The sequence below is a fragment of the Camelus dromedarius genome, chromosome 5, assembly GCF_036321535.1.
Source record: "Camelus dromedarius isolate mCamDro1 chromosome 5, mCamDro1.pat, whole genome shotgun sequence".
Taxonomy (NCBI): Eukaryota; Metazoa; Chordata; class Mammalia; order Artiodactyla; family Camelidae; genus Camelus; species Camelus dromedarius.
In genome coordinates, this window is record NC_087440.1 from 60,276,925 (window position 1) to 60,290,731 (window position 13,807).

Here is a 13,807-nt window from a genome sequence, read left to right on the forward strand (position 1 = left end):
TGGTTTTGAGTTGCTAGAGACACTGAGAGGCATCTGACTCATCATCAGAAAATAAAATATTGCTCAGTGTTGTTCTGCAGCAAGTATTATCAATTCCAAAGAATTACAACAGAGCTCAGTTAAGTTGTATATTTCCTTGACCCTTTCTCTTCCATTCTGATTTGTGCTCATCAGAATAAGTCATTGAGCCCCCAAAGACCCCAGCCTTGCTCCCCACTGTTTCTCACAAGTAGAATTTTCTGGGCACAGCCTTTGCTCCGGCACATGATTACCGCTGATAAAAAGATTCCCTTTAGAGCTGGAACAATCAGCAGCAGTTCTCTTCTTCTGGTCAGGTGTCCTCAGACTGGATTGTTTATAAAATTATTATTTTCCCTTTTTGTCACACTCATACAATTCAGCTTCACTGATGGTGGTCTGGTAGTAAATAGCCTTTCTTGTGATTAGAAAATGATCTCCTGACAGGATGAAGCTTGAAATTGCTCTCGTTCTGAAATGAGCCGGTCTTTGTCTGCAAGATGAATTTCCATTCCCACTGCCATAACTGGCGGCAGAATCGCCAGGGCAGTTTGGTAACTGGATTGAGCTTTTCCTTGAGGAACCATGTAGCTGTACAGCTGCAGAAACACACTTTTACTCCCCCATCGTCGGTTTTCTGACAGCTTTTTCCGCAGAGCAGTTGGAAGAGTGGAGAGCCCTGTTTCTGAGAGAGAGAAGTGTTTTCACACCTGAAGTGTAATTTCACACCTTGTGTTTCTCAGCAGATAAGTGCATAAAATAACACATCAAACCGGAATAGAAAAAGATCAACATAGAAAGGAAACTGCAGGTTGTAATTTGTTTGCTATCTTACAATGCGCTTGTAGAGAACGGCAAATTACAGAGATCTGGGTTTACACTTTAAAAAGTTTGACTGGTTGTTAGGTGGGAAAGTGAGCAGTCAACACTAATCAGCTTTTAGCCTGTGTTGAACAGAATGTACAGGATGATAAAATTCAGGAAATACTGGACATTTAGATTTTTTTAGGATAGGACACACACAAATTAGTGGTAAAAGTTTGTAGTTTAGAGAGGGTCAAGAAATTGATAATTATTTTTTATTATATTTTTATTAAAATCATTTAATTTATTGTAGGAGATAATTTTATTGGTAATTATCCATTCAGGAATCTTAGCAAAATAGTCTATGTTAATACTTCCTTTCTATAAATGACTTAACATGTGATGCTAGTCAGCATCTCATAGCATCCTAGTGCAGGGGTTATAAAATGAGGGGTTAGCTGCATTTTAAAAGTCTGAGGACTTGAGACCCAAAGAAAAAGAAGAGTGAGCCTCCTGGATAGTCACAAGCATTCATTACAAAATATTTAATATTTAGTAAGTGTCTTTCACATGTTAGATGCTACACCAGGCATGGGGGTACAGTGGTAAACACGGCAATCCCTCTTTCTACCATTGGGAAACTGACAGTCTTGCAGAAAAGTAAATATGCAATAGTAATACTGGGTAGTAAGTGCTGAGAGAGGCTAAAACTAGATTTTGGTGGAGCCTATAGATGGTCAGGGTGAGGGAAAGCAGTCAGCAAATATTCCTGGATGGAGTGACATCCAAACTGAACAAATAAATAGAATGAATAACCACGTGGAGGTGGATATCATTGGGGACCTCAGGGCACGTATAATTTGTGAGGAAGTGCGAGGGAAAGAGGGCAGGGTGGGTTGGAGGGATGAAGGTAGTTCAGGGTAGTGGGACTGAAGTGTATAAACACAATGGTGGTGCACAATGAAACTGGAAGATAAAAGAGTCATGGTATGCAGTCTCTACCGAGAAATTTAGTTTTTATCCTGAGACTAGTGGGATGTATTGAAGGTTTAGTCTTTGTTTGTTACTGAGAGTGACACAACCAGATCTGCATTTTACAAAGATCCCTCTGACTCTGGGATTGGGCAGTCCAGCGACTGGAGATCAGTGAGGATACAAGCAATGATGCAAGTGAGAGATGCTGGTGACCTGAGCTGATGGTGTACACTGAGGGTTCAGTGGCTTTGGGGATGGAAAGAAGTGGGTGGATTTGGAAGCTATTAAGGAGGTAGAATCAACAGAACTTGGTGACTGATTGGCTGGGCTAGGGGCAAGGAAGCCAGTCCTGTCAAAAATGTAGTCCTGAGTTCTGATTTGGATACTTGAGTGGAGGATAGAGAGTTAGGGACAATTGAAGCAGCGAGTTTTTAAGCGTTGGAGACATGATGAATGTGAGATGTGTGTGGGATTCCATAGGAAGAAATGTGGTATTCACGTGGTTCTTGAGCTTGAGAGAGAAGTTTAGGCTAGAGATACAGATTGGGTAGTTGTCACTAAGTGGATGAGAGGGTCCAAACAATATGTAGAGAGTGAGAAGAAGAGAGACTGTTCAATCTAGGCATAAACAGTATTTTGATCATGAAAAGAAAAACACATAGATCATGATGGGTATCTTTAGCTTGTTACATAGATAGCAGGTGGATGAAGAACTGTGTGTGTCCACAGACACCCTTGCACACACGCCCATGCGTGTCTACACCCCTGCACATGTAGAGCTTCTAATCAAGTGAGGTGCTCCAGAGTGGGCTGCACGAACCAGTGAGCATAGAAGGTAACAATCCCTTTCCTGAAGAGTTCATGTAAGATGCATTACTCCTCCAGCAAGTACCAAGCCTAAAGATGCTGATCCATTCAGTGTGTTAAAAAGGGAAAAATTACAGCCCACGTAGATATTACAGTTAAACTAGCAAAGCAGAAGACACTGATGTTTTCTCGTTTCCATTGTCTCTTCCTTAGATACGTATGGAAAGCTCTTTCTCCTCAATTCTGTGGGTCAAGAGATGTCCCGCTGCAAGACATCCATCCGGCGCAGTCAGCCCAATCCTGTCTATAAGGAGACCTTTGTTTTCCAGGTGGCCCTCTTTCAGCTCTCTGATGTCACATTGATGATTTCTGTGTATAACAGGCGTGCCATGAAGCGTAAGGAGATGATTGGCTGGATTGCTCTGGGCCAGAACAGTAGTGGAGAAGAGGAACAAGACCATTGGGAGGAAATGAAGGAGACCAAAGGGCAGCAGGTCTGCAGGTGGCACTCCTTGCTCGAATCCTAGGTTTGCCAACAGGTGTTGGCGGGCCACGCCCACCCTGGTGATGTGTGTTTTGATTCCTGATACCAACTCAGTGGGTGCTGGCAGGCTTTTTAGAGACAGGCTTTAAATAGGGATTGGATTCTACTAAACCCTGGGACATTCTGGGGATGGCGGGCACTTCTGGGTTTCTCAAAGATTTGATTTGGATTTAATTTTTAAAAAACCCATGTACACCATTGAGTACACTTCATGGGAGTTGTTCCTGTGGTTGAGATGAATGAAGATGAGTTAATTTGTGTTAATAGGTTATTGAGTTCTGTTTCAGGTTATGGGATGATGCTTCCCTGGCCATCTCTGCTTAAAGAGTAACCTGAGATTGCAAGGAAGCTGTTAAATGTCACTGTTTGAAACCATTTGTGTGTAGGAATCAGAATTTTCTTAATATGGTGCAAAACACTCCAAAATACAGAAATGAATCTGATGCCAAGTCTCATAAAAAAGTAACTGTCATCCATAATTTTTCACATTTTTCTCTTTATAAAAAACAAACCCTTTCATTTATTTGCCTAACAAACAAATGTTATAAACTTGCACTTATAAAGCAAATTTGTATGAATTAAATACCTCTTTTTATCTCACTTATATTCTATGGTTTCCTATGAGATTTGGTTAGGTGAACCCTTCTGAAACTAAAAGAGAACTCAAAAACCACTGTTAAATTAAAGACAACGTGTCTCCTTTTGAATATGTCAGATTTCAAACTGAAAACTTTCAAGGTTTTTAATGCTGTTTTTCTCACCTAATAAATTCTTACAGAGTGAGGAAAAAAACCTGTTTTCAGTCATGGATCTATTAATTTTTCTGAATCTAGTGTTCTCCTCTGAGATTATACATTTTCTATATTCAATAATACATACTCATTCATATATTTTAATTGTGCATCAGCATGTATCCCATGCTTTTTTATGCAATATATTTCATCATCAGAGCATAGTAAATTGTATTGAGTGGGTCTTTAATAAATGTTGATTTGATTGACTCTTAGAAATCAGCATATTATATACCTGTGAGTAAAGAATACTTTCGGCTTGTTAGGAATGCCACTAATTCTTCTTAGAGCATTTGCAGTGCCTATAATTGTCATTTTTCAAGGTATTTGCAGCAACATATGTTACTCACCACTTGGATTCTGGGCACATGCCATTCCAAAGACTGATCATGTATGGTTATGAGCATGAAATGTTCCTTCTGACTTTTATATGTTTTTGCACTGCCTGTTTATTTTTTTGAGATCTGAGCCCTTAATCTCAATTACTTTAGGTTGGCTGGAGTAAAAAAAGAAAAAAAACCAAAAAGGGAAGGATTGTGTGTACATGGAACACCGAGCCCAGTGTGCAGCTCTTCTGAGCAATTGCTCAGTCACTTATTTTTAGCTTTTATGTTTCATTGTTGACTTTCTTCTGTCTGTGGGAAGAGTGATAGCTAGTGATGGATGTATACAGTTAAAAACACATAACTCCTCCTCAGCTCTACATTTTGACAGATTGTAAACGTAGGCAGTAACACTTGAAGCACATATTTATTCCTTACAATGTGTGATGGTTCTTCTGACAAGCCCAGATGAGGACACAGGATAACTCTACTGTGATTTCATGCTTTTGAAAGAACTGATTTCATATGGAAGAATCAGAATGAGAAAAATAAATGAATATCTTCATTTCTTTTTCAGCTCATTGGAGTTTCATATATCGTGCGGCTCAGGTATTAGGAGTCAGTAATAAAACCATGCTCCTTTGTCACCCTCCCTTTATTTGCAAGACCTCAAAGTGCTTTTCCAACATGATATCCATTAACTGCTGAGTGGTCTTTCAGTGTGGCTGTGTCATCGAATAGAACTGAGTGCAATTGATTAAGTAGCAGCACGAAGAATTGGCTTTTCACATCCCTTACTCTCTTTATGCGCTTGGGCTTAAAGGGAAGTAGAGCAGCCTTGTGACGTGTTCCTTTCTGCAGGAACATAAAAGCAGCATTCACTTTAAAATTTACATTTGAAAAAAATCTGCATATATTGTACAGACAGGCCTGGGTTTTTCCTCCTCCTATCTTCCTGCTCTGTTTTGCTGCATCCCTTGTCTCTTGGTACTTAATAATCACCTATACTTCATTTTCTGCTGCCTTGTACCCACCATTTTTAAGGTTTTCTACTGGTGGGGTGAAGAGATCCTTGTGTGTTTGATCTGCTTTCTAATAGTCACTTATGATACAGTTTACAGAAACTTTAAGGGAAGGGATGCCTGAAAAGCACTTTTCATTTGTATAATTTTCCTCTGTTGGTGCTCCTCACCATGTAGGATGCATGTACATCTTGAATATGCAGCAACATTCACCCTTCAGCGATTGTATAAATGTAAAATGCTAATGACAAGATACGTGAAAATATGAGGCTGAATTTTTTTTTACATTGATTTGAAATTCTGGTTCAGTAAAATCTTTCCATTTTGTGCACTTAAATTTCCTTATTTTCTTGGCAAAGTCTAGATGCAATATATTTAACATGTTTTTCACTCAAGCTTTTACATCTACATTTGCTTTTCAAAAGAGTTATGAAAGATAATTAGTTGGTTCTGCAGCAAAAAATAAGCTGCTTTTGCCTATTTTGTCTAGTTAATATCTCAGAGGGACATACGAAATTGAAGAAGCTCTGGTATTTGAGTAGTTCTTTCCATGATTTTTCCTGAAGAGAATGCTTTTAAAATAATATTGTGGAGGGTACAGGATGCACTGGGTTTGTGAAAATCTGGTTTATAGCGTGCTTTCTTTCAGGGTATGAATTTACCCTGAATGGAGAAGTGCTTGTCTGACCAATCACAGTGGTGGCTCTGGTGTTCCCTGTGCCCCTCTGACCATTGTTGAATTTTTAAATGGGCCATTCACCAGGCAGCCGAGCACCTGCTCTCACTTCTCTCCTTCACTGGCTCCCAGTGTGATGCCCACTTGTTCTGGGCCCTCTTTTTGCTGACATTGCATAACTGTGGTGGTGGGAGGTCTTGCCTCTCTTAACAGAAAAGGAGCTTGTAATGCTTTGGGATGTACTAGACTTGGCATTCCACCTGTACGAAGTTTGAGAAAGAATCCTAGCCACGATGGCAAGGGAAAAAGAAGGCATGGTACTATATTGTTACTCACTTTAGGCACTGTTCACTCACATCTCCTTCAGTGCCAGTAACTGAGTGACATCAAACGTTGACATTCTCCAGGATGCGTCGTGGCTCCAGTGAGCCTGAAACCCAGCCTCTGCCTTTGCAACATGTAACGTTCACAGAATTTTACAAATTGTTAATACCTCTTGGTCAGTCACTGTGTTTTACATCCTGGCTGTACTGTCTTCTCTGACAACCCGAACTCTTTTCTTTTCATGTAATGCATTATTTAAGTTGAAACTCCCATCTGGTTAAGTGAAAATGCTTCCCTGATAAGCCACTGAATTGATTAAATTGATAGTCCCCTATGGACCATGGAACTGGAGATTTCTCAAAAGCCTGCCTATCCTTTTGCAGCAGAGGGCTTAGTACATGAAAATCAGGAAAGAGAGTAGGAAAGGATTATTTGTAGACGACATAAAACCAAAGGTGGGCATAGCCTTTAATGATAAAGAAACAGGACTAAGAGCTATCTCCTTTTACACTTGAGGAAGCTGTGACTAAAGAACAGTCCATTCTGCTTGATCCACAGTACAAGCAAATGATAGATAATCTTGAAATGGCAAAAGTGTTTTTTACTATATTAAAAATCATATGTTCCAAAGGAAAAAGCAAAGCAAAACTATAGAACAAAGTATATAGCACGGGTGTGGAAGAATTAAAGAATAAAGAAATACGCTTGATAACTTCAAACATCTACTGCATATATGCAAGAAAAGTGAACACGTATAAACCAAAAGAGATTACCCATTAAACCATTTGAGATTAATTAGCCATCATTTTTCACAACTTGTGGAATTTTGGGAAATATTTAAAGCTGGGGAAATGAAATTGATCTAACACAACTCAGAGAAGTTGGCACAGGCTGTAGTCTCAGCCTGGATTGGGGTGCTGCTCTGCCTAGTGTGTGGCCTTATGAGAGTCACTTAACCAGACTGTTCCCCTGTTTATTCAGTTGGAAAATGGGAATAATGCCTACCTCAACAGGTTTTTTTTTTAATGAAATAAAAGCATAGAGATTGGCATGTAGTAACCATTCAATATTCTCTCCTCACAATCACAATTAAAAAAGAAAAATGCATTTAGAGTCATTTCTCTTTCTAGTGAAAATAAAAGTAATACTAGAGAAAAAGTAAGAACAGTTCTCAGATATTTTAATAAGGCTGAGCATATGAAGCTAGTCTGAATTTGGGGCAACCTAATCGAGATAAGCCTGAGCATATGAAGCTAGTCTGAATTTGGGCAACCTAATCGAGATAAGCCTGGTATGTGGAGGAAATGGAGTCTTAATAAATTCCCAATAAGGTATAATAACCAAATCTTGTCTTTTATCCACCTTGGTTCATGGACAGAATTCTTTTTTTTTTTTTTGGCTTATATATTCATTTTATATCCTTAGAGGTAAAAATTTTTAAATGATCTAGTCAGCTATCAAAACTTACGTAACTGTTCAACTGAGACGTAATATTTAGGGCCAATTATTTATTACTGTTTCCTTTCAGAGGTCATAACGAAAGGAATTCTATCAGGGTTGATACTAACTCCTTTTTAAAATGGCTTTGAAGAGTGACTTGATGTAAGAGAAAACGTGTTCAGTTGTCCTCCAGTGTTCAAACCTTAAGAACTGAGAATAGCCTTTGTGGACATTTGATCTGAGAAAGTGGTCAGCAGCAGTCCTCCTCACGTGGTGGGTAACCAGGTGCCATGAACCAGTCATGCGTTACTTCTGGTTTTAAACTGAGGGAGGTTCTGGGATGGGGAAGTGTGAGGTCTCATTCCCGACGTTGCCAAATTGCCAAAGTGCTGACTCAAGTTCTAGGATGCTCAGTTCAGGAGCAACATGAAGCTGGAGAAGAATCACTTAGCTTAGGGGTTTCGGCTGGGAATAACTCAGCATGTAGGGAAGTTAAAGGGGTTGAGTGGGTGTGGAGAAGGCTGAGGAGTGATTTCTAGAAACAGTTATCCAGAACGTAAAGAGCTCTTACCAAGAGGATGACTAACTCCCTTTCTTCTTGACTATGTTGGCAGAGTCAGAGCTTCCACCTAAATCAAGTCAAGAGAGTTTAACTTAGATCTGAAGGGGGTTTTGCATTAGTTTACAATGTGTCTAGCACCATGCTCTTTGGGGTGGCATAGAACTTACAGTCTTTTTGGAGGGCTATGACTATACTTTAGAGCACTTATTCACAATAAAAACAATGCTTATCAGCATACAGTTGTACAGTTAGTCTGCTCATGTACCATAGCAAGTCAAGCTCCCTGTTGTGAGTTACTGAAAATAGGTGAAACATACTCATTTGATTTATTGGAGAAAACACCTGGGAAGCCCGGGACTTGGAGTTTGCCGTGGTCACATTGCAGGGGGAGTCGCCAAGCGAGATCACAGAGTCATCAACGTTGGAAGTCTTTTAAAATAGAAACGTCTGCATGAGCTGTGGGTTCTAACTGCAGGAGAACGGCAGGGCATCCAGGAAGTCAGCCTTTATAAAGTTCCGTCTAAGGCTGATATTTTACATGTAACCTCCAAACAGGATCAACAATAACAGCCCTCCAGGCCTGCCCTCTTCCCCTTTGGACATTTTCCACATTGCTTTTTCTCTGCATCATAGGCTTTCTCCGGCCAGCGGGGCTTTGTTTAGGTGACTTTGGGGATGCCTGCAGGCTCCAGGTAAGTTTCCTCTGGCGTGGTGCTTTGACTGTTTTTGTTTCCCTCGGGTCACAAAGCAGTATCCTAGACACCCAGACAATCATCAGCTATATTTATAGCCACTGTGGAACCTGTGAAACAGCTGGAGGCTTTACAGAAACAACTCAGAGGCAGGCATGGAGGCCGATGGAAACTCATAGAATAAAACCACGCTACCTGCTCTCCATTGCTCGCTGATGCTGCCCTTAGGTGTCTCCATGGGAGTTTTTACATCATGCCTTTGGGTGACAGTGTTACCAAGTCTATTTTGAAGATGGTGAGGAGGCTGTCTTCCCATTGGTATCACCATATTTATGCTGTATTTTTGTTTACTTCACTTTCCCCTTCAAGTATCTACTTGCTCTCTTTTATTGTTTTAGTTTATATAAAATTTATTCATTCAAACAATGTTAAGTATATTATGTCCTAGACTCTGGGCTACGGGCTGGAGAAGGACAGATGAATAAAACATCTTAAGCTCAACAATCATTTTTGTTTCTAAATATATATATACATTTTTTTTTACTGGATTCTGCTAAGAACTCTAGGCAAACAGTAAGATCTTTTATTATCCTTTAATTGTTGGGTATCTTCCCCCGTCCCTTCCTCCCCCCTTGAAAGGGAGAGAATTTAAGGAAAGTGAGTTACTACTCTGACTCTAGTTAAGAAATAAATACACTTGTCAGTCTATGCTTCCCTTCAAAATAAATGGGTATGTTTTGCCTCTGAAGGAAGAAATACAGCGTTCCATTCCAGTAATGTAATGAATTATAGCATGAAATAGAAGTTGGGTATTTAATATATTTTATTTATAGAATTGAATATTGAATGCCCTTTGCAAGGAAGTAAGTTAGACCCTGGAACGCTAGGTCTATACAAACAGATGTGACACAGTTCTTCTAAGCTCAGTGTTTTAATAGTTGAAAGGCATTGCTACGTTTTACCATTTTGAAAAAGTGAGCTGGAGACAGTAGCAGCTAGATAAAGGGGTGATGGTGTGAACAAAGATCCCTGCTTACTTCTCTGTTTCTTTTGATTAAAACGCGTCTTAGATACTATACACTAAACACATTTGGGGCATCCTATGAAATGGGTTAAGGTCAACAGTGGGGGTGTCCCTACCTTGGCAGGTAGGCCAATAATTGTGTCTTCTAGTCTCAAACAATTTAAAATCATGTGAATCTAACTCTCAATGCCTTCAATTTTGTAACAGGAGGCAAAAATGGGTTTTTTTTCCCAGCAGACTTAATACTTCTAATTCTTAACAGCATAAAAACTTCTCTCACATACCTACTACACATGTTCCAATCCATGTGAGTTAAATGAAGTCAGAATGTTTGGTGGCCTAAAAATTCTTACTGAAGACAGAGTGTTGTCCAGTTGATGGCCCGTAATAAAAAACATTAGCATGTCTTATTTCGTAAAGACCTTGATATTTGGAAAAAGATATCAGAAGGCTGCTAATAAAAAGTCTACTTGGTGAGGAACTTGTACACTAAAATAATATTTCCACGTAAGTTTTTTCTATATTCACATTCTAAGTCTGCACGTCTCTCAAGAGTTTCTTGGTCAAGTTCTTTATAGTTGGCACCTCCTGCAAATTTTACTAATGTTGCCACATTCCCTTGTGGACTGTGATAATGTTTATTAATTTACAGCTACCTCAAAATATAACGCTCTTTTATTATGCCACTATACTAATGCAGCTAGGAATTATTTTTTATTGTTATAGAACAGTCTTTTCTAGTATTTTAAATGTAGTTTTATTGAAGATTCTATTATTTTAAGTCTGTGAATAAGAAGTTAGTATTTGCATACTTTACAGTAACTGAGAAATTTCTGTAGTATTTTTTGGAATAAGATTTGACCTCTATTTTCAGGAAAAAACATGATGGTCTTTGTGCTCTATTTATTTTTAAAGAGATAAACTTAATTTTTAAAGCAATTTCAGGTTCAAAGCAGAACAGGGCAGAAAGTGTATAGTTCCCTTATATCCTCTTCCCCCATGCTTGTAAGACACCCCCCCCCCGCCACTATCCCCATCCCCCACCTGCGTGGGTACAACTGTTACTATGGGTGAACTTGTATTGACACATCATTACCACCCAAAGTCCGTAGTTTACATTAAGATCCATTCTTGGTGTGTCACTACCTTAAAAGTCCTTTCATGAACCTATTCATCCCTGCCTGCTAACCCTTGGCAACCAGTGATCTTTTTACTGTTTCTGTAATTCTGCCTTTTCCAGAATGGCATATAGTTGGAATGATCCAGTGTGTGGTCTTTTCAGATTGGCTTCTTTCATTTAGTAATATGGATTTGTTTCCTCCATGGCTTTTCATGGCTTGATAGCTCATTTCTTCCTAGCGCCGAATAGTAATATACCATTGTCTGGACGTACCAGTTTGTTTATCCTCTTTTTGCTTCTATTTGCGGTTCTAATTGCTACGTTACATTTTGTTAATGTGCCTGATCTCAAGGAACATAGTTGGGTTGATTCCCGTGATTCATCAAATAAAATGTAGTACCTTGCAGTCTGGAATCAGTTTCACCTATGTGATACTGAGCTGATTTTACATTTGGAGAGAAGAAACAAAATCACATACTTTTATCATTTATGTTAACGTATCTAAGCCTTGTCTCCCCTCCACTGGAATCTAAGCAGAGAAAGTTCGAAGGCTGTGAGGATGTGATTACCAAATTTAGCGACTCTGTGGTGTTTTCTGTTGTTGAGCAATGATTTAAATATACATCGACAAAAAGTGCTAATTCCATTATTACTAATTCATGACAGAAAACCACCTTCTGTTACTAGTTTATATGGCTTTGCATTTACCACTGCTGCCAAGAGAAAGGAAGCTTTGTCATTGTGCCCTGTCATAGTCAGTTGTACAAATTAGCTGAAAGGGGTATGTATGCAAGCATCCAGATCGTACAGGAAGTCTGAAATCTGAACAGAAGGATGACCCGTGATAATGCGGAGGCTGACTGAGCAGGTAGCGGATGTTAGGGTGATAAAACTGATAATCACCTGGGTGAATGGGGAGGCCTGACTGATGATGGATATCTGGTAAACATTTGACACTGTTTATACGTGTACTGACTGCCCTTTGCTTTGTAGCTGCAAGAACTGGGCATTATTGCAGAGACGAAGTTGTGGTTGTAGAAAGGATATTGGATTAGATTAAAATTAATGAGTTCTGTGTTCTAGTGCCGAGTCTTACCCTAAAGAGCTCTAAAGTGAATGGCAGGTTCCAAGGTCTCTAAGCCTTCGTTTTTGCATCTGTCAGATGGGAACAGTAATACTCAATTTACTTATTTTCATCAGGTTGTTATAAGAATAAGAGTCATTCATTCCTTCATTAATATAACAAACACTCTGAATCCCCACCATGTACCAGGACCATAGGCCTGACAGAGTAATAGATGAAAAAACACCTTGCAGAGTTAAGAGTTTTGACAATTGTTAGATATTATTTTTATTTTATTAATTCTTTATGTCAATATATGAAAGTAATTGACACTTTATATCTCAGCCAATCATTGAACTATATTCACAGAATGTTAGATTTTGACTGAAAGTTGAAGTTGGAATGATCTTTAGCCATTCTGCCTCTGAGAAGATAAAGTATTAGGTTTTGATTCTTTTGCTCAGGCACCCTGACCACAGAATATATTACAACTATCTGTCTTTTCAGTAGGCTTCCCAGTCTTTGAGTTGAACAGATCTTTCTTTTTAGAACATTTTACTTCAAGGACAAGAAAACTATTAAATTGAATAGCATTTTTTCCCCACAAAATGGGATTTGAATACAGTATTTAGAAAGATGCTTCTTCCACTAAAAAAGTCCTTCAATCTACATTATCATTTTTTTTGAAGAATCAGTCTTTTCCATATCTCCTTTCTCAAATGACTGTCCTCATCCACATAATCATTTTTTTCCTAAATAGCATTTATTATCTCCTAGAAAAAAAGTAAAGATTAAAAGAAGTATTTTTAAGGCACACTCAAGATTTCATAGCAATATTTTGTATTCACAGTGCAAGATAAATCTGACTCTCAATTTTTTGTTTTTTTTTTTTTTTTGGTCTTCATATGGCATCCGAAACAGTTGTTCAAATTCACACATTCATGTTTTACCATATGCATACTGTGTGCAACTCTCTTGTTTTAAAATATTTTATTGGTTTTCCTTTTTATCTCAACTTTTGATGGGTGTCCTTGAAGAACTTGCATGGAAAAAAATATATAAATGTGAATGATTCATTCATTTTGAACATAAGTAACTATTTTGGGAAGATCTTACCCTGCATGGAGCACACTGTTCTTAGCAGGGGGTGCGCTTTGTGTTTCTGCTCTAGCCACAGCTGGATGCTGGAGTGGTGGTGATGTTGGAAACCTGTACCGTTACTCTCCCATGTTTACTTTAACGAGTTACTTATTTGTACTAGACTGTCCTGAGGCTTTGGCGGTTGTGAATGCTGGTCAGTAGTTTCATGGATTTCTGTTGTGGAGACAGTTTAGTATGACATGGTCTAACAGAAAAGCTAGTCTTCCTGTAGATTCCCAAGCCACTAGCAGGCGTTCCTGGGCCAATTCGATGTGCAAGGTCAGGCTCGTGAGTGGTAAGGTGGGAGCTGCCCCAGACCTCTCCCCCTGCCGCATGGGCCCTTTCAGACCCAGCTGCTGTCATCTTACTTTCTCCTCCAGACTTCCCAGCAGAGAATCAATCTCTAGGTGGTTCAGAGAAAAACGAAAAGTGTCTTTCCCTCCAAAGGGCTGGACTCCCATATTAGAAACTTCTGAAAATCT

The 13,807-nt window shown here is 39.1% G+C and overlaps 1 protein-coding gene across 3 annotated transcripts in view; it reads left to right on the plus strand.

The window, feature by feature from the left end:
- Positions 1–10,700, plus strand: part of SYT16 (synaptotagmin 16) — a 212,661-nt gene extending 201,961 nt beyond the window's left edge. For all 3 annotated transcript variants that reach the window (XM_064486011.1, XM_064486010.1, XM_010976672.3), the window contains one exon: positions 2,818–10,700. In XM_064486011.1, the coding sequence (XP_064342081.1) occupies positions 2,818–3,131 (314 nt within the window). In that variant the 3' untranslated portion in view covers positions 3,132–10,700. The remainder of the gene's footprint in view (positions 1–2,817) is intronic.
- The last annotated feature ends 3,107 nt before the right edge of the window (positions 10,701–13,807 follow it).